This window comes from Anabrus simplex, chromosome X (genome assembly GCF_040414725.1).
Source record: "Anabrus simplex isolate iqAnaSimp1 chromosome X, ASM4041472v1, whole genome shotgun sequence".
Taxonomy (NCBI): Eukaryota; Metazoa; Arthropoda; class Insecta; order Orthoptera; family Tettigoniidae; genus Anabrus; species Anabrus simplex.
In genome coordinates, this window is record NC_090279.1 from 110,057,870 (window position 1) to 110,079,773 (window position 21,904).

The 21,904-nt window shown below is 39.1% G+C and overlaps 1 protein-coding gene across 8 annotated transcripts in view; it reads right to left on the reverse strand.

The window, feature by feature from the left end:
• Positions 1–6,211: 6,211 nt before the first annotated feature.
• Positions 6,212–21,904, reverse strand: part of LOC136886807 (F-box/LRR-repeat protein 2) — a 102,244-nt gene continuing 86,551 nt past the window's right edge. For all 8 annotated transcript variants that reach the window (XM_067159631.2, XM_067159628.2, XM_067159630.2 and 5 more), the window contains one exon: positions 6,212–6,654. In XM_067159631.2, coding sequence (XP_067015732.2) covers positions 6,365–6,654 — 290 coding nt within the window. In that variant the 3' untranslated portion in view covers positions 6,212–6,364. The remainder of the gene's footprint in view (positions 6,655–21,904) is intronic.

A 21,904-nucleotide genomic window follows, 5' to 3' on the forward strand; every position in this document is an offset into this window, starting at 1 on the left:
TAGCCACAGCGTCAGACAGTTTAGATTTCAACGCCTTAGCGATCATAGCCAACAATAATGTGGGGGAATTCCATGGGATCTCAGGGTGTTTTTATATGGCAAAAGAAAGAAATCAGGTGCATACAGAGAATCTAAGGCAACCAATCAGGTAGGGCCATTTTCCAAGAACTGGGAATAATGACTCTTCCCTCAATGTATACTTTCCAATGCATAATGGATATCAAAGAAACCCAGATTAAACACCCATTAAGGAAGAAGGCACACCAAAATAGTACAAGAAGAAGAAATGATATCTAACAACTGCATCATGTGTCTTTCAACGTGTGCTAAGTGAGCGGTTTCCAAGGAAGGGCTTCAAAAAATATTTTAAGAAATGTGAAGAAAATTTACAAAAAATATTTCATAGCTCATTCAAAAATATGTTAATTTATATACCCAAGTCAGAACTAATTCATTCTTTAATATTATTTCCTGTTTTTAAGGGCACCCGGAAGGGGCTATGACTGCCATGTTAAAATGGGCGTTTTTAAGGAACATTTTCTCATGAAGTAATGAACCAAGGAAATTCTTTTTTTGTATACATATTTATTAGACCCTCGCACGTAGATAGACGACATAATTTTTTTAATATCTTCTGTTTTTTTTTTAAAATATACATTTTTAAGTGAACATCAACATTTTATATTTTAAAAGGAGACCTTTGGTTAGTTACATACCACCTACAAGTTTGGTTAATGTACGTTCAGTGGTATCCGAATAAATGTTCCTTAGATACACAAAAAACTACTTTTCAGGAAACGAGCCCCAAAGTTCCTTATGCATTCCACATTCGTACAGAGGATCATCTGGGTTCTCTTCCATCTCAACTTGTAATCTTCTATTTACACTTCGTTTCTTCTGTCTTCCAAGCTTCACCAGATCCCTTTCTGCTGCATCTGCTTTCCTTTATCTTTCCTTATCTATAATTGACATTCGTTTCAGTGTTGTGCCCTAGAGGTACCGTTATACGAAGTCTTTGTAGAACTTCGCTCTTCGAGATATTGCCCCCCATTGTATATTGCCACGGCATCATAAACACCAAAGTGGAGTGTTTTTATACTCACAAATACTCTCTTGGGTATCCGAGTCCAGATCAAAGATTTAAGCATTCGTTAGGGTTTTTGGGTTTTACCGAGAAGGCATTTCCAGAGAAGATTTTCATAGGATAAGTCTCTGAAGACTGGCCTTATGGTTTCCGCGACTGCATACGGGAGATTGTGCTTGTGGTCGTGGTTGCAGTTTCCTTCATTTTATGGTATTTGCACCACGTGTCCTCCCCTTTTGGAAACAAACCGTGCTGTGGTTGTTCATTCAGCATCTCTTTTGTAGTCAATTGGGGAACACACATTTGCACACTCACTCGTAACGTTCGGAATAACAACAGTGATTTTCCTCTTTCCCACATTCTTACGCATCTTGAAAATCCTATTACTATGTCTACGCATCTTGTTCAATGTATAAAACTAAACGAAAAAAAAACCCAGCTGAATACTGTTGTAAAAAAGTCGCCAAAACAAACAATAAACACATGCAGTTATGTTCTCAATCATTCTGCCATCCAGGTTGGCCAACAATTGAAAGTTGCACTTTCCTGCAGCAGAGATATCCTCTCGCAGAAAATGATCACGTTCTGAAACATAAACACCTTCAACAAAGTCTTTGTCACCGCTTACAAATGGAAAGTAATGTTATGTCACATCAGTTCGAGGACATGTCATGCCCGACATCTGCAGCACTCCAGGTAATTTAAAAATTAACACCCTTTCAAACATCACAGAGGTCTGAAACAAAAAGTATTCGAAGGAAGAAAGTCACAGGTATATAAAACTGCAAAAAAATAAAAAATAAAATTTTTTCGATTTCACCCCTTCCGGGTGCCCTTAAGTATTTGATTGGGCCAAATAGATTATTTTTTATTTTTTAAAATTAGAAATTCAAACTTCAGCAGATAATGAGCCCTCACAAATGCCAGTGCTAGGTCTTAACCATTATAAAAATAGCTGTGGGATACTTACCAATTCTTGAACTCTATGCAAACCTCACTGTGGACATTTTATGCAACGTAGCATGCAATGAATACCAAGAAATACTTTAATTGCCATTGGTGTAAGAAGTTGTTTCAATTCTTCATTTGTCTCTCATTGATAGTACTGGCTGATACACAATGCTTCACACTTGAAGACATTTTCAGGGAAGTACTCCTGGAAGTACATTGCTGGGATTATAGACACAACTGTATATCATTGTTCCTTTTACACTACTCCCACTGAATTTTCCTTCTTTAAGTTTTGTTTTCACTACATTATTAATTTCAGTTTATCTTTTAGGTTTTTCTTTTTACTTTTTGTCATTTGTCAAATATTAATTCAAATGACCTGACATTGGTGGGTGCACGTCTTCCAAATATGATTGTCCTGAGTATAATTGTGTTTATTTTTAATTTCACTCATGTGTGCAATTGAAAAAAAAATAGTGTTTCAAGCAATTAAAAATATTAAACCTTCATTTCAATTGAACTATGCACATTCATACAGGTACATCTGACCATAACTTGTTGGTCATGAAATGCCATCTGAAGTTGAAGAAATTGAAGAAAGGAAAGAATGCAAAAAGATGGGATCTAGACAAATTGAAAGAAAAGAGTGTGAGGGATTGTTTCAAGGAACATGTTGCACAAGGACTAAATGAAAAGGCTGAAGGAAACACTATAGAGGAAGAGTGGGGAGTCATGAAGAATGAAGTCAGTAGGGCTGCTGAAGAAATGTTAGGAAGGAAGAAAAGATCAACTAAGAATCAGTGGATAACTCGGGAGATACTAGACCTGATTGATGAACAACGAAAATACAAGAATGCTAGAAATGAACAGGGCAGAAAAGAATACAGGCGATTAAAGAATCAAGTGGATAGAAAGTGCAAGGTAGCTAAGGAAGAATGGCTGAAGGAGAAGTGCAAGGATGTCGAAGGCTGTATGGTCCTGGGTAAGGTAGATGCTGCATACAGGAAAATCAAGGAAACCTTTGGAGAAAGGAAATCTAGTTGTATGAATATTAAGAGCTCAGATGGAAAGCCACTTCTAGGGAAAGAAGACAAAGCAGAAAGATGGCAGGAGCATATCCAACAGTTGTATCAAGGTAAAGATGTAAATAATTTGGTTATGGAACATGAAGAGGCTGTTGATGCTGATGAAATGGGAGACCCAATTTTGAGGTCAGAGTTTGACAGAGCTGTGAGTGACCTCAATAGGAACAAGGGACCTGGAATTGATGACATTCCCTCTGAATTACTGACTGCCTTAGGAGAAACCAGCATGGCAAGGTTATTTCATTTAGTGTGCAAGATGTATGAGACAGGAGAAGTCCCATCCGATTTTCGGAAGAATGTTGTTATACCTATTCCCAAGAAAGCCGGTGCTGACAGGTGTGAAAACTACCGCACCATTAGTTTAGTATCTCATGCCTGCAAAATTTTAACACGTATTATTTACTGAAGAATGGAAAAACAAGTAGAAGCTGAGTTGGGAGAAGATCAATTTGGCTTCAGAAGAAATGTAGGCACACATGAAGCAATACTGACTTTACGTCTGATCTTAGAGGATCGAATCAAGAAGGACAAGCCCACGTACATGGCATTTGTAGATCTAGAAAAGGCATTCGATAATGTTGATTGGACCAAGCTATTTATGATTCTGAAGATGATAGGGATCAGATACCGAGAACGAAGAATTATCTACAATCTGTATAAAAATCAGTCTGCAGTGATAAGAATCGAGGGCTTTGAAAAAGAAGCAGCAATCCAGAAAGGAGTGAGGCAAGGCTGCAGTTTGTCCCCTCTCCTTTTCAATGTTTACATAGAACAGGCAGTAAAGGAAATCAAAGAGAAATTTGGAAATGGAATCACAGTCCAAGGAGAGGAAATCAAAACCTTGAGATTTGCCGATGATATTGTTATTTTATCTGAGACTGCAGAAGATCTCGAAGTTGCTGAATGGTATGGATGAGGTCTTGGGTAAGGAGTACAAGATGAAAATAAATAAGTCCAAAACAAAAGTAATGGAGTGCAGTCGAACAAAGGCAGGTGAGGTAGGAAATATTAGATTAGGAAATGAAGTCTTAAAGGAAGTAGATGAATATTGTTACTTGGGTAGTAAAATAACTAACGATGGCAGAAGTAAGGAGGACATAAAATGCAGACTAGCACAAGCAAGGAAGAGCTTTCTTAAGAAAAGAAATTTGCTCACTTCAAACATTGATATCGGAATTAGAAAGATGTTTTTGAAGACTTTTGTGTGGAGCGTGGCATTGTATGGAAGTGAAACATGGACGATAACTAGCTCAGAAAGAAAGAGAATAGAAGCTTTTGAAATGTGGTGTTACAGAAGAATGCTGAAGGTGAGATGGATAGATCGAATCACGAATGAAGAGATACTGAATCGAATTGGTGAGAGGAGATCGATTTGGCTAAATTTGACGAAAAGAAGAGATAGAATGATAGGACACATCTTAAGACACCCAGGACTTGTTCAGTTGGTTTTTGAAGGAAGTGTAGGTGGTAAGAACGGTAGGGGTAGACCAAGGTATGAATATGACAAGCAGATTAGAGCAGATGTAGGATGCAATAGTTACGTAGAAATGAAAAGGTTAGCACAGGATAGAGTGGAATGGAGAGCTGCATCAAACCAGTCTATGGACTGATGACTCAAACAACAAAAACAACACATCTGTTCTCTTCGCAGAATTTTACAAAAACTGGCCTATTATTAAAATGTGGCTGCGATCGTGCCTAAGGATTTCAATGTGTCCCTCGAGCACTTACAAACTGGAAACCCCTGTGCTAGACCATGAAGCCTTTTATGGAGAACACCCTGCCATCTAGTGAGGAAAATTTTAAAAATCCTTCCACTCCTCCCACATAGGGATCACTTTTAGAAATTCTACTACTATATTACTCCTGTATTTTATACAAAGAGTAGGAAACAGAAGAACAAAAATACAAATAAAACACACAATTTTTTAAAAATTTATGTCGCACCGACACACATAGGTCTTAGGCGACGATGGGATAGGTAAGGCCTAAGAGTGAGACGAAAGCTGCCGTGGCCTTAATTTAAGTACAGCCCCAGCATTTGCCCCGTGTGAAAATGGGAAACCATGGAAAATCATCTTCAGGGTTACCGACAGTGGGGTTTGAACACATTATCTCCCAGTTGCAAGCTCACAGCTGTGCGCCCCTAACCACGCGGCCAACTCGCCCAGTACTAAAACATGTACAATAAAAGAACAGAGGAGAGCAAAAGACTTCAAATTAAAAATTAAAAAAAAAAAAGCTAAAAATAATTCAAGAACCTTAAGTGCTAGAACATTTGAAATGGCCGAGTTTGATTCTGTGCATAAAATATACCTGCCAACTTTACAAAACCAAAAATCAGGAACAATTATGAAATACAATTGGTCAAAACTGCTTATTCTGCGTGTCTTGCGAAATACAGGAGTACTATGGTATCGTCTCAAAACCCGACTGTTGCTATAGGAGGTTACAAGGCTAAAAATTACACACCTCTATTCCCTCACAGGAAGTATGTGAGAACTCATGCTCTTAGATGTCATTACTTAGCAAATGTATGGATCCTATTTTTATCAAGTGATAAATTAAATATCGCCAGAATTGTCTCCAAATGACTAAATTGCGTGCCAAAAGCCTGGATAAAATTCCAAACCTCTCCGCAGTGCTCGTATGGAGTGAGGGCATATGACGGTGTCAATGGTGATTCGTCCATCGGATGGGGACGTTAAGCCTTGAGCAGATCCCTTGGTGCTATTCGACAGGAGGAGGCTATGTGCCAGCAGCAGGTTTCACCCTCTCCCTTCCTACTATCATATATCATGTCATTCATTTCATCTCAACTCCTCTAATGAGGTTGGCGTCAGGAAGGGCATCCAGTTATAAAAAACTGGGACAAGGTTTGGACAAACAACAACACTCCTTTGTCAGAAATCACCGAGAACAAATTGTGCTGCTTTCTTTTGGATCTTTTTCGGTTCTTGTAACAGATAGTCCTGGTGTAGGTCCCGTACACTGGAACCATTTGAACAACCAGTATAAAATGGCTGTAATTAAACGACACTTTTGGCATCCACCCACTGGATGTAAATAAATCACAAAAATTGAAAACACATTTCATCTAGAGTTGTATAACTTTTATTTGACATGAAATCTCTTCATTACAACTATTTTGTATTAATTAGAGGAAAGTAAAATAATTAATTTAAAGTAAGAGCTTGAAAAACAAAACATTTGATTGTATGAGTATCCTGGATTTCTTGACATTTTAGTTGAAAGATTTGATAAACACTGGAGAAAGATAGCAAAGAAGAATGAAAGGTTTATTCGTCAGGGAGGCCACAGAAGCTTTATCAGGTTTAGTGGTGGTGGCACCACCACCACCACCACCACCACCAGTATCAGGCTGTGGACTAGTTCCTGTTCTACGTACTCGAAGGAAGCTATCTTTCTCATTGCAGTCATCATTATCGCAGGAGAATTCTGCATTTTCCACCGGTTCAGAACCTGGAGGTACTGGAAGTTCTCCAGGAAGCCCGCACCCACGGACTGCCACAGCTTAAACAAATAAGAAAAGAACTTGGTAACCTTCAGAAACAAACAATATATATTAATCCTAGAAAGATGAAGCATGCGTCTGAGAGGCCTGCAACTAAAGTATGCTGTTGCATCAAATATAAACCGGAATTCAGAACTAGCGGCTCTGGTAGTGAACGGAAATGGGAGGGGCCTTGAGAGGATGCTAGTGGGGACGTCTGGAGTAGGGTCTTGATGCATCACACACCACAGAGCGACTGCTTGCTTCAGTACCCCATTAGCGAGAAGGAGGTACACACGTCTATCGTGCGGCGCATCATCAAGTTTCTGATGAAAGAAGGCACCAAAGCTTCAAAACTTTTGAGAAGGCTCTATGCCTGTATACACAGTTTGGGGAAGCAACTCTTTCAAAGACCAAGGTGTATGAATGTCACAAACAAGTTTTGGTAAGACGGATAGAGGAAAATGAGCCCGACCATTTGCATCTCTGCAAACAACATTCGTACTGTACATGAATTTATTGACTAAGATCAGCACACAAAAGTTTCTGAATTTGCTTTATTCATAGGAATAAGCTTTGGAAGTGTTCAAGCCATCATGAAAGTGAACAAAACCGTTGGAAATTTATTTTGTCAGGTGGGTTCCTCCTCTCCTCGCTCAGGAACAAAAAATTTCCGCCAGGAACTTAGTCGGAGTCATCTGAATCTCTACAAGGACGAAGGATATGATTTAGACCACTGAAAGAAGAACCGGGAGGAATATGATTTCATGATGATGCCGCAGTACAGGAGTACGTGTGCAAGCAGTAGCAGTGATTGGGGGGGGGGGGGATGTCACCCCCACACTTTGTGGAGAAAAATCTAGGAATTATTTTTTGAAAAGGAATTTTTAAAACCCTGTTGTCTATTACCTAATTCTTTCCTTTAATTTCTTTAAATATTTAAAAAAAATACTTAGCAGAAATATGCACAAAATGTCATCCGATCCAGCTGACCGATTTTTCAGCGCCATTGTAACTGAGGCGGAAAAGGCATGCTCGTTTCACCCGGTAGGACGTGGCTTTGATTCCCCATCAGGAAGCCAAAAAAATTAAGAAGTGAGATTTCCACTTTTGGATGTGCACATGGCCCTGAGGTTCACTCACCCTACACCAAAAACGAGTACTTCACCCCACCAAGAGCCAAGATTACGGATAGGGGAAGCTTTTACTTTTCACCACTCGAAGGGCCTTCATGGCCTTTATGGAGATGACTTTGCTTTGCTTTTACAGCAAGTAGTACAGACTAGTGTAAAAGCATGCAGAAGCACGATTGGTATGTGGGCCTAATGGCACAAAATCTTAGTTGCACTCATGTGTAATTGTTCCTTTGGTGAAAATTTTATTGTATAGAGTAGAACTGAAATCCCCCCAGAAATATTATCACTGCAGTTAAGTTGGTAGACTGTTAACTTTTACTTCTCTGTCAAAATTTACTCAGAGAGCATAAAAACTTACCATTTTGTAGCTATTTTGTTTCAGTTTTGTTTTCTATCCCCCACTATACTTCCCAGACCTCCAGTACTTTTTTTGTTTTTTATATATTTTTGTGCCCCCCACTTCTAACTCCCAATTGCAGCTACTGTGTGCAAATGGCTCCACCCATGTTCTCTTTCTTTCTTTGATGACAGCATCAAAAAATTGCCAATTTGATGACAAAAATCCACGTCAGATTTGGGAAACTATGTAAAAAAAAAAAAAAAAAAATGAGGTGCATGTTTTGTATTTGTTGGTGGGGACAGTGGGTCCATTTATTATAAAGAACCACCTCATGCATCTGTTTGCATTTTGAATACTTAAAAGTGATGCTACAGACCAGTGGTGTAATGTTAGGGCAAAGCAGGCAGGCCTAGGCCTTCAAGGGGCCCTGCAGACTACTCGCAAAAAAATAAAAATAATATACGAAGCATGCTTTTTTTAAAGTCATCATTATCATTGCAGAGTTCCAGTTTTGTGGGTACTGTTAAAGAGCCTCTTCCACTTCTTCCTATCCATATACAACTAGGGGCCGATGACCTAGATGTTAGGCAGGCCCCTTTAAACAACAAGCATCTCATATACAACTTGTCATGGAGAACATCATCCAATGTCCATCCTCTGGTAACTAGATCAACCTTGATCATGTCCATCCATCAGGTTTTAGGTCTTTGTGCAGGTCTTTTCCCCTCCACTTATCTTTCCAAATTTATTCTAGCTGTTCTTGTAGGCTCCATCCTCACCACATGCCCATACCACCGTAATCTGGACGTGCCGATTTGGTCTAGTAGGGATGTCTTTATTCCAGCTTCTTTCCTCACCACCTCATTTCTTAACCTGTCCATTTTAGTCTTCTGGATGGTAGATCTAAGAAATTTTGTCTCTGATGCTTGCAGTCTTGATGAATCTCTATTTGTGAGGGTGCACGCTTCAACACCATAAGTTAATATTGGTATGAAACTGTTAAACATCATCAGTTTGGCCGGTTTTGGAATCATGTCAACCCATAAAAGTGTTCTTGATCGTAGAATTCTGATCCCTTTTGCTCTCTGTTTGTAATTTCCTTTCTGACCAAATTATCACTCGAGATTACACTTCCAAGGTAAGGAAAATTATCCGCACACTCTAGCTGGTAGTCTCCTAGTTTTACACTTGCTGGACGCCCATCTCTGTTGACAGCCATTACCACTGTGTCTTGGTCTTGCTGATGTTGAGGTTATATTCCTGGAACTGGGATTTCCACACGTTAAGTCTGGCCTGTACTTCGTCTGTTTCACCCCAAATCAAGATATCATCAGCAAAGGCCACTGCATTCAGTTCACTTAACTTTTCCTTGACATTCTTCATTATATCATCCATATCAGTGATGAACAGTGGTTAGGACAGTGCACTTCCTTGCTGAACTCCATTCTTGGTCTCAAACCATGATGATCAACCTTCCCCAATTAATTACAGTCTTTCGTAGTCAATCCCAACTGTATTGTGTTATCTTATGGCTCTGTCTCTTCATGAACCAATTGTTTTTCACCACCAACCCATTCCTCATACAGAATGTTCACCTTCTATATTTCTTCCACTATATCCACGAGGTCCCATTACATCCTCATATCCTGTTCTATCTGTCCCAATCTATGCATTCAGATCTCCCATAATGATTATTCTCTCTTTACTAATAACTTTTTCCAAATCATCAAGAAACTGGTTCTTATCCTCTTGACAGCATACACCTGTACCAAAGTTAGTTTTCCTTTCACCTTTATTATTCTGTTGCTAACATACTACAGCGACTCCTCCTAGATCTTTACTCATGATCAAACCAACACCATTTCTCATCTCTCTGTCATTTCCATGCCAATACAGTGTATACTGTTTTTTTTAATTCATTTCTTTCCCTCTCTATTTGGTTTCACTCAGCCCCATTATCATTAATATTCTCCTTTGCATGAGGTCCACTAGTTCTTCACATTTTCCTGTGAGACTGAGTAAGTTGATGGTCCCAATCGGTGTTAGTCTCCTCCGGAATTTTTGCATTTTTGCAAAATACTGTCTATCATCAGGCCATAAACCATCATCCCTGACATGAGTCTGCTCATGCTGGCACCTTATTTAGTTGTTAAATGCATTCCGAGGCTCTTATGTGTTTTGAAAGCAACTACAAGTAAGCTCTTTTACTGGCTTACTAGGCCTAACATAATTGAGGATTTTCTTTTGGAGTTTACTCCCTTAGCCTTTGAGGATTTCTCCTCATTCCACAAGGCAGTGGGTTCCATCTGTACTACCCCCAGAGGAATGGGTTGCCTCCTCCGCCAGCTCCACCGTACCGAATCATATTCTCCGCCTTTCCTGCTGTTGAGGTCTTCACCCTTTACCCTGAGCTGGGATCCTTTACCAGATGTTACACACAGGGTCAATGTGCTCTGGGACTCACATAGGCATGGGTGCCACTCCCTGGGCAAGGCTCACTCTAAGAGGGTCCCTACCTGTTAAGTAAGTACACTGCAGTACTTTGGTCATCATTCAGAGCATGCGCACTCAGTACATACATCTATAGGCTCCGTACGCTGATGGGAGAAATGGACTGCTGCGCTGCGAGTGGCGAACATTGTAAGTTAATGCGTTTCACCGCGCACATATCCGTTGATATAGATGTTGATTCCCATAGGGAATCTGAAATATTTGTCCTGAATGAGTAAATTTATAATACCAATATAAATGGTCCGTTATTGGACATTATAAATTTTCCTGCTAACTCATTCTTGGTTGCCAGCGTTTCGCCCTCGTGTGCTAGGGTGGGCTCATCAGTTGGTACCTAGCACACCTACCAATACGCTGGCTAGTGCATACCGTGGAGGCCACTGCCTAGGCTAACTGGAGCCACCGGCAGTGCCAATGCACTAAGAGACTTTGTCTCATCAGCAAAAATTGATGCCTGCTTGGCCATCAAATGATATAGATGTTGATTCCCATAGGGAATCTGAAATATTTGTCCTGAATGAGTACCTAAATTTATAATACCAATATAAATGGTCCGTTATTGGACATTATAAATTTTCCTGCTAACTCATTCTTGGTTGCCAGCGTTTCGCCCTCGTGTGCTAGGGTGGGCTCATCAGTTGGTACTTAGCACACCTACCAATACGCTGGCTAGTGCATACCGTGGAGGCCACTGCGTAGGCTAACTGGAGCCACCGGCAGTGCCAATGCACTAAGAGACTTTGTCTCATCAGCAAAAATTGATGCCTGCTTGGCCATCAAATGATATAGATGTTGATTCCCATAGGGAATCTGAAATATTTGTCCTGAATGAGTAAATTTATAATACCAATATAAATGGTCTGTTATTGGACATTATAAATTTTCCGGCTAACTCATTCTTGGTTGCCAGCATTTCGCCCTTGTGTGCTAGGGTGGGCTCATCAGTTGGTACCTAGCACACCTACCAATACGCTGGCTAGTGCATACCGTGGAGGCCACTGCGTAGGCTAACTGGAGCCACCGGCAGTGCCAATGCTCTAAGAGACTTTGTCTCATCAGCAAAAATTGATGCCTGCTTGGCCATCAAATGATATAGATGTTGATTCCCATAGGGAATCTGAAATATTTGTCCTGAATGAGTAAATTTATAATACCAATATAAATGGTCCGTTATTGGACATTATAAATTTTCCTGCTAACTCATTCTTGGTTGCCAGCATTTCGCCCTCGTGTGCTAGGGTGGGCTCATCAGTTGGTACCTAGCACACCTACCAATATGCTGGCTAGTGCATACCGTGGAGGCCACTGCGTAGGCTAACTGGAGCCACCAGCAGTGCCAATGCACTAAGAGACTTTGTCTCATCAGCAAAAATTGATGCCTGCTTGGCCATCAAATGATATAGAAGTTGATTCCCATAGGGAATCTGAAATATTTGTCCTGAATGAGTAAATTTATAATACCAATATAAATGGTCCGTTATTGGACATTATAAATTTTCCTGCTAACTCATTCTTGGTTGCCAGCGTTTCGCCCTCGTGTGCTAGGGTGGGCTCATCAGTTGGTACTTAGCACACCTACCAATACGCTGGCTAGTGCATACCGTGGAGGCCACTGCGTAGGCTAACTGGAGCCAACGGCAGTGCCAATGCACTAAGAGACTTTGTCTCATCAGCAAAAATTGATGCCTGCTTGGCCATCAAATGATATAGATGTTGATTCCCATAGGGAATCTGAAATATTTGTCCTGAATGAGTAAATTTATAATACCAATATAAATGGTCTGTTATTGGACATTATAAATTTTCCTGCTAACTCATTCTTGGTTGCCAGCGTTTCGCCCTCGTGTGCTAGGGTGGGCTCATCAGTTGGTACCTAGCACACCTACCAATACGCTGGCTAGTGCATACCGTGGAGGCCACTGCGTAGGCTAACTGGAGCCACCGGCAGTGCCAATGCTCTAAGAGACTTTGTCTCATCAGCAAAAATTGATGCCTGCTTGGCCATCAAATGATATAGATGTTGATTCCCATAGGGAATCTGAAATATTTGTCCTGAATGAGTAAATTTATAATACCAATATAAATGGTCCGTTATTGGACATTATAAATTTTCCTGCTAACTCATTCTTGGTTGCCAGCGTTTCGTCCTCGTGTGCTAGGGTGGGCTCATCAGTTGGTACCTAGCACACCTACCAATTCGCTGGCTAGTGCATACCGTGGAGGCCACTGCGTAGGCTAACTGGAGCCACCGGCAGTGCCAATGCACTAAGAGACTTTGATGGCCAAGCAGGCATCAACTTTTGCTGATGAGACAAAGTCTCTTAGTGCATTGGCACTGCCGGTGGCTCCAGTTAGCCTACGCAGTGGCCTCCACGGTATGCACTAGCCAGCGTATTGGTAGGTGTGCTAGGTACCAACTGATGAGCCCACCCTAGCACACGAGGGCGAAACGCTGGCAACCAAGAATGAGTTAGCGGGAAAATTTATAATGTCCAATAACGGACCATTTATATTGGTATTATAAATTTACTCATTCAGGACAAATATTTCAGATTCCCTATGGGAATCAACATCTATATCATTTGATGGCCAAGCGGGCATCAATTTTTGCTGATGAGACAAGGTCTCTTAGTGCATTGGCACTGCCGGTGGCTCCAGTAAGCCTAGGCAGTGGCCTCCACGGTATGCACTAGCCAGCGTATTGGTAGGTGTGCTAGGTACCAACTGATGAGCCCACCCTAGCACACGAGGGCGAAACGCTGGCAACCAAGAATGAGTTAGCAGGAAAATTTATAATGTCCAATAACGGACCATTTATATTGGTATTATAAATTTACTCATTCAGGACAAATATTTCAGATTCCCTATGGGAATCAACATCTATATCATTTGATGGCCAAGCAGGCATCAATTTTTGCTGATGAGACAAAGTCTCTTAGTGCATTGGCACTGCCGGTGGCTCCAGTTAGCCTACGCAGTGGCCTCCACAGTATGCACTAGCCAGCGTATTGGTAGGTGTGCTAGGTACCAACTGATGAGCCCACCCTAGCACACGAGGGCGAAACGCTGGCAACCAAGAATGAGTTAGCAGGAAAATTTATAATGTCCAATAAAGGACTATTTATATTGGTATTATAAATTTACTCATTCAGGACAAATATTTCAGATTCCCTATGGGAATCAACATCTATATCATTTGATGGCCAAGCAGGGATCAATTTTTGCTGATGAGACAAAGTCTCTTAGTGCATTGGCACTGCTGGTGGCTCCAGTTAGCCTACGCAGTGGCCTCCACGGTATGCACTAGCCAGCGTATTGGTAGGTGTGCTAGGTACCAACTGATGAGCCCACCCTAGCACACGAGGGTGAAATGCTGGCAACCAAGAATGAGTTAGCAGGATAATTTATAATGTCCAATAACGGACCATTTATATTGGTATTATAAATTTACTCATTCAGGACAAATATTTCAGATTCCCTATGGGAATCAACATCTATATCATTTGATGGCCAAGCAGGCATCAATTTTTGCTGATGAGACAAAGTCTCTTAGTGCAGTGGCACTGCCGGTGGCTCCAGTTAGCCTACGCAGTGGCCTCCACGGTATGCACTAGCCAGCGTATTGGTAGGTGTGCTAGGTACCAACTGATGAGCCCACCCTAGCACACGAGGGCGAAACGCTGGCAACCAAGAATGAGTTAGCAGGAAAATTTATAATGTCCAATAACGGACCATTTATATTGGTATCACATATCCGTTGTCGTCTCACCGCGTACTGCCATAACCGACTAAATAATAACTGTGGGGTTTCAGAGTGTTTTATGCAACAACAATTGGCCAATTATTCCAAAGTTGCAGAAAGTGGGCATGTAATAAATTAACAACAATTAAAACAGTTTGCAGGAAATAGCTACAGAGCAATAACTGCAAATGTGATCAGAAAGAAACATTGGTTCCCTAGATATCCTACCATTTCACGATAGAGGCTATGTAGTCATTTATGTATTAGTAGTGGTGATAACAAGATTAATGTTCATATACACATTCAACAATGCTGTCTTCAGAAAAATATCCTTGGTCTATTTCTAATACGATATAATGTTAATGTAGATTAATGCTGCTAGGGAGGCGTGTAATTTTAAATTTAAATTTTAATTAATTTTCAAAATAAACACGTTTTCTAAGAAAGGCCTTGGTAACAATCATTATTTCATGAAGGAGAATAATAATTGTTCCCATGAAATGTAAGCATATTTCAGCTGCTGTTGGGCCGATGACCTTCGATGTTAGGCCCCTTAAAACAACAAGCAAGCAGCATCAGCTGCTGTTTATACAGTTTGCTCAGAACATGTATCTTCACGTACTGATCTACCGTGTGAATGGTAAAATATATAGGAAAATATTTAAAATTTATTTCCACCTAATCAATACAATATAAGATGTTAACATTTAAGTCAAAACATTTTTCAAATGTGAGACATGTTTTGCCTCTTACTGAGAGGCATCTTCAGTCACTAATTAAAACCTTATTACTTTGTGAGACAACATTTCAAACATTCTACAGCTATTATAAAAATGTTCATAAAACAACTAAGAATCTAATATAATGATGAACAATGTGTAGTACACTTGATGAATAGGACGAAATTAGATGGTACAGTAGTACGGATGATGGCTTGAAGCCATAGTCAATATTAGGTTTTAAATACATAGTGGAAAGCATATAAAATCATTTCATTGAAGATATACAGTACATTCAAATGATATTAAAATAGTAGGTTCTTAGATGGTACACTTAAAAATGGAGGTATCATAAGTGACAGTTGATGGCTTAAAGCCGTACTCAGAGTTTGAAGTATCGGTAAAATAACATGTTAATATACACATATGAAAAAGATTACATTAATGAATATAAAATGTAAAATGTAAAGGAAAAACATTCCAAATGTTGGGCAATTATTATTGACGCCAGCGTATATTTGCCCGTAATGTTTAATGGTCAACAGTTCATGGGTTCAGCGAGATTGTGCTGACAAGTAGTTTATAGTTGATTCATCTGAGTAAGTTTGTAGAGATGATGATGAGCTGTTATTCTCTACGTTGGTAAGATTTCGCTGTTGTTTTCTTAACAGATTGACAATATATTTTCAAAATGTTGATATTGGAAATTTTTGGGAGTTTAATGGGGCTGTTGAAATAATGTTGTTGATTGGTTGGTTCTGAAACGAAGAGAAAAATTGTATTAATATGATGAGAATGAAAGAAAAAACTTGGGAAGGTTTTGTTAAAGTGTTTGATGAAGAGAGGATGTTGGTGCTTACCTATGGCGTTGCTGGCCCGTTTGACTTGTTGCGTGAATCACTAACGTTTTTACTCCTTGTGTTGTACGCGTGTCGTCTGTGCGGAGGGGGCGGGGCTGTAGGCTTGCGATTGGCGCACGGAAGCGTGATGTGTATAGTGGGGGAAGCAGAGGGGTGTGAAGCATTTATTGGCTTAAGATTGGCCTGTGGAGGTAAGTTATGTAAGTTGGGAGGGGGGTGTGATATGTTTGTTGACGTGGAAGGAGTGTTTATTGATTCTGTATTGAAAATATTTAAGAAATTTTGTCCTGAAGGTTTACTTTATTAGACAATGCCACCATTTGATCATATAAAGGGCTTCTATTGCCTATTGGTTCATTTAAATTGTTGTTAGCATTGAATTTTTGGTCTAAAAATATATATAAATTCTCAAATTCGGTCATGAGTCTACCTTTTTTTAATCTTTTTAAAATTTGAAGGTCCTGTGGTAAAATTGTGCCCAGTTTATTTCATGTGATTGCTCATCGTTGAGTGTTATTATGTTTCTGAGCATTGAAATGCTCGGAGTACCTAGTTATGAAGCTTCTTCCTGTTTGTCCGATGTATGAGCTGAGGCACTCATTACATTTTAATCTATAGATACCAGAGCCTGAGTATTTATTATTTTCAGAATTTATTGTATTGTGGTTGAAGAACATTTTTTGCTTTGAGTTTTGAGTTTTGAAAGCTATTTTGATCTCTTGATTTTTTAAGGTATTGGTTATTTCATGTATGATTGGGTTGGTGTAGGGGAAAGTCGGGAGGTATCGGACAGTTTAACTTTTCTGCCATAATTTGTTTATGGAATAGGAAAAAATTCATGTAATGCATTTTATAAGCATCTATATTCTTGTATCAACGTACTCACTAGAATATATTTAATCACAATTAAAAATACGGACAGTATTAACAAATTAAGGAGGTCATTACACTTTCGTAGGTTTAAAAAACGGAGGGTGGTATCGGACGGTCAATCTTTTTTTAACAAAAATTTATTTTTTTCACATTCAAAATAAAACAAATTAACGTTTAGCCATTCTGCAAATATCACACTCATTAACGTTGAAGATTCTTGATGGACTAAACAAATATTTAGTCACAAGATCACTTAATTTATCAAAAATATGTCCACTTGCTCCTTGTTGAAGCCTACTGCTCGCTGCAAGCTGATAGACTCAGCCGTCCTCAAACGGAGGTCTTAATGCCTCTTCATAAAATCATAAAAAGGGTCATTCCTGCCATCATTTTAGTTTTATTAAACCTATGTTTAGCTCTCAATTCCTCAGCAAATTGATACACAAGTTTTAAAAATTCTGATTTGATGAGTGGCATGAGCTGACTGTCGGGGCCTTGATATGCATGTACAGGTCATTCTCTTCTTCATCTGAGAATGTTCTCTGAAAAGTCTCACTGTTCGCTGTACACGCTTTTATTGGCATCTCTTTACCAGCTTCAAGACCTTTAATTCTATCATCTAATGTGCTTTTGTGGAACAGAGGAACATTGACTGGCCTCTCTAATACTCATTCTATTGTCCCTGACACTATTCACGGCTAATATTATATTGCTTTCTTCCCATTATCCTCGTATCTTCCCCATGCTCACCTAAAGCAAAGGATAGTACTATCAGTAACCTGGACGGAACTGCAACCTATGTGTCCGATACCGCCCGAATGACTCCCTTAAGAAACAACTGGAACTGAACGAGAACGTTCGAAAAGAAACTGATTCTAAACCCACGATATTACAGAGTAAGGAATACTGCTTCTGCTAATGTACTTACAGTTCAATGGAACTTATCCTTGTTGCTGCTACTTCTTGGTAAAAATAAATCCGTGCCGGCCGAAAATCACACAAAGGACAAAAATACACCACCACTCATAAACGACCCTGCCTTTCGACTGAGTAGGATGTACCCACCCTTCAAACATGCAGGCGGACCTGTGAGTAGTTAAACAGGTTCTGCCACATGCTGCTAACAAAGACACCTGTGAATTGTCCGATACCAGCCGCCGTCCGATACCTCCCGACCTTCCCCTATGTAAAGGTTGCGTACTTTGATTTTTCATTTTTTATTGGGGAGAGGTTTGTGGATAGTTTCAATTTAACCTTATTAATTAATTTGTCTGTGATGGAGGGGTTATATCCATTGACAGAGGCTATTTCCTTTATTGTATTTATTTCTTTTTTTAAATTGATGGTTGAAAGGGGAATTTTTAGAGCTCTGTACACCATACTGTAAAAAGAGGACTGTTTGTGTGATTGTGGATGTAGGGAACTTTGTTTAATAGTTGTAGGTGTGAATGAGGGCTTTCTGTAAATTTGAAAATCAAACTTATTGAAAGTTCTTGTTATTGTGATGTCGAGAAAATTAATAGATTTTTGGTCCTCATCCTCTTTAGTGAATTTGATGTTCTTATCTAGATTATTTAAATATGTTAATATATTTTCACTGTTGTTGAGATTTTTGTCAATTATTACTAGCGTGTCGTCGACATAGCGTAGCCATAGATTTAATCCATTGATGTTTTTTATTATTTTGTTGTTTTCGAGGTTATCCATATACATTTCAGAAAGGATTCCGGATAAAGGGTCTCCCATGGCCAGGCCTTCTTGTTTGTACATTTTATCGTTGAAAGTGAAATAGTTGTTTTGTAAGGTAAAGTTTAGTACTTTTAGGAGTTGTTCTATTTCTATTTTGCTTAAACTGCTGTGTTTGGAAAGATTGTTTCTTATTATTTCTATAGTTTTCTTTAGTGGAAATGTTTGAATACATGTTAGTGACGTCGAAAGAGCACATTATGTGATTAGGTTTTAAGTTGAATTTCTTAAGGGTTTCACATAATTCTATTGAATTTTTAGGGTGTTTGTTATGGAATTTAAAATGTTTTTTGAGAAATTTTTGGAGGAATTGTGAAGTTTTATATGTCGGGCTATTTTGGCTGTTTATGATCGGTCGAATGGGAACGTCATTTTTATGTACTTTCGGTAATGATCTGACGGTGGGTAGACTTTGGTATTCATGTTAATTAAATAAAAATGGAGAGTTTTTTAAAAGTGTTTTTAGGTTACGTTGAGTTTTTGTAGTGGGATCCTTTGGGATTATTGTGTAAGTTTCATTAGAGAAGAACTCCTCTGTTTTACGGATGTAATCCTGTTTTTTCATTAAGACTATAGTATTGCCTTTGTCAGCTTTAGTTACTATGATGTTATTAGTGTCAACTTTTTTTCTTAGTTCTAGGATCTGTTTTTGTAAGGTAGAGTTATTTTTGTTAGAAATTTCTTTTACAAGAGCAGGCAATTTCTTTTTAATTTTGTATTTTACATCATTCTGTTTGTCTGTTGGAATTTGTTTATTTATGTTTGCTTCAGCTTCGGCTATTGTGGTGATTATATCTTCTGCTTTGTGTGGGTTGGGCCAATTATGTTTTAGGCCTTGGTTGAACAATTGTGTTTCTTTGTCTGAAAAAGTGATGTCAGATAGATTGATTGTAGTAGGAACATTGTTCCAAGGGGAGGGGCATATTTTTATACTACTGTTCCGATTTTGCGATTTTGCTTTTTCTTTTTCTTCTTTTAAATATGTTAATTTGCGATTTAGGGTTTCTCGTTTTTTGTTCAATGTAATCTATATTTTATATGAAATGTGTTGTTGATAAGAATTCCATTCTAGAGGTGATACGATTGCGCGATAATCAAATGTTCGCGATAAAGTTGGGTATTCAAAAAAGATTTCTTTTTATACAGTAGTTTTATTTCATTTTTGAGCCAAATGTTGTTGATTTTATTTAGAATGTCTTTAGATTTATGTTTTCGTATCTCAGCATATGCTTTCTCCCTACAGCAGTCCTGAAAACTCAGCCTAATATGGACCAAAGGGTGCCAGAGTTTGTGAAAATGCCAGGTTATCAGGAAATGGGGTTAAGAAAGAATAAGTACAAGTGTCTCCTCACAAAATACAGTACTGTGCTTGTATGTACTGTTTGCTTGAGAATACAACAGAGAATAAACTGCCCAAATGCCCTTAAACACAGGAAAAGTACATAATTTATGAAGGCATAAAGCCTTTAGTGCATGAAAATGAAAATTATTGAATACACAGAGTACAGTACCTGATCAGACAGACATCAGAAAATTAATGAATACACAAAGTACAGTACCTGATAAGACAGACCTCAGAAAAATAATTTATGAAGGCATTAAGCTGTCTATAACGAAAATTAACTATCCGACTTTGCAAAAACCGGCTACTTTTTCAAAGAAATGCATAATGTCCTGTTGTCTTCTGCGCTGCACTCTGCGTTTTGTAGCTCCATCACGAAGATGACGAAGGAACAGTAAGTCCATTACCGACGCACCCTGTTGTTCATAATACTGAAAGTCGATTTTGACAGCTTAAAATTTTTTTTTTTCAAGTTGCTTTACATCACACCGACATGGATAGGTCTTATGGTGATGATGGAATGGGAAAGGGCAAGGAGTTGGGAAGGAAGCGGCCATGGCCTTAATTAAGGTACAGCCCCGGCATTTGCCTGGTGTAAAAATGGGAAACCATGGAAAACCATTTTCAGGGCAGCCGACAGTGGGGTTCGATCCCACTATCTCCCAAATACTGGATACTGACTGCAGCTATCAAGCTCGGTGACAGGCTTTAATCCCTCACTATGTGATGCTTTAGGAGCTTGTACAGTGCAGTCCTCAATGTCAACGTCTCATTAAATACGACAGCAGTAATAATTTCTGCATTGGATATAATGTCTTGCTCGGTATCATTCTTGAACCACTGTTCGACGTCATTTCCATCAGTTTCTGCACATCCAGGAACTCTTTTAAGGAGTCGAGTAAGTTTACATTTTCTGCTTTATCATGTTCAACGAACTCATTTCCCTCGTGATCAAGGAGTTTTTGCCAGGAACAAACTGGTCTTAATGACTCTAACTTGTTCCAGGCATCGCTACCCATCCAACAACATCTAATAGGTTAATTTTCTTTAAGTTCTGGATAAGACGTTGACCACCATCGTTTGTGCTTGTATCTTCTCTTGAGACAAAATAAAACTCCATGGTCCATTGGCTGGCGTAAAGCTGTGTCATTGGGTGGTAAAAACATTGCTCATATGTCCCCATTTTTTAACTCTTCAGTGTCTGGGTGTGGCCGAGTTATCCGGACTGCTGGGTTATCGATGCTGAGTTTTTGGGACACAACTGTATTACCTTTCATCATATTTTCATTTATGTCTTTGCACTTCTTTTTGTACCATTCTTCTCTTATTCTCCTTGCTTCTCTATTTATCTTGTTCCATAGTTTTGCATATTCTTCCTGGTTTCCTCTCGCTTTGCACTTCCTACGTTCTTCCATTAACTCCAGTATATCTCCAATGAACCAAGTTTTGTAAACTTCTTTCCCAGTCTTCCAAAGCATGCACATCAGCCATTTGAGTTATTTCCTTTTTTTCCCCCCATTTCGCCTGTACATTACTTCCTGACATCTTCTTGAGGTCAATTTTTTCCATCTGTTTTTTTTCTCATTTAAAGCTTGCTTGTCACATTTTACCCTAATAATATACCATCTTTTATATGGTTGTTTTATAACCCTTCTTCCTAAATGCAGTTGGCTCTTCATTAATATCAGATTGTGGTCCGTGTCCACTTATGCACCTGGATAGCTCTTACATGATTTGGCGGTCTTTTATCATTATATAATCTATCTGGTATTTGTCACATTTCAGATGTATCTTCTTTTGTTTGGAATTCAAGAAGACAGATTGGGGCAAATATTCATTTACAGGACGGAGGAGTAATGGATTGGAATAAATTATCAAGGGAAATGTTCAATAAATTTCCAAGTTCATTGAAAATATTTTAAGAAAAAGCTGGGTAAACAACTGATAGGGAACTGCCACCTGGGTGACCACCCTAAATGCGGTTGGTCGGTCGGTTAGTTG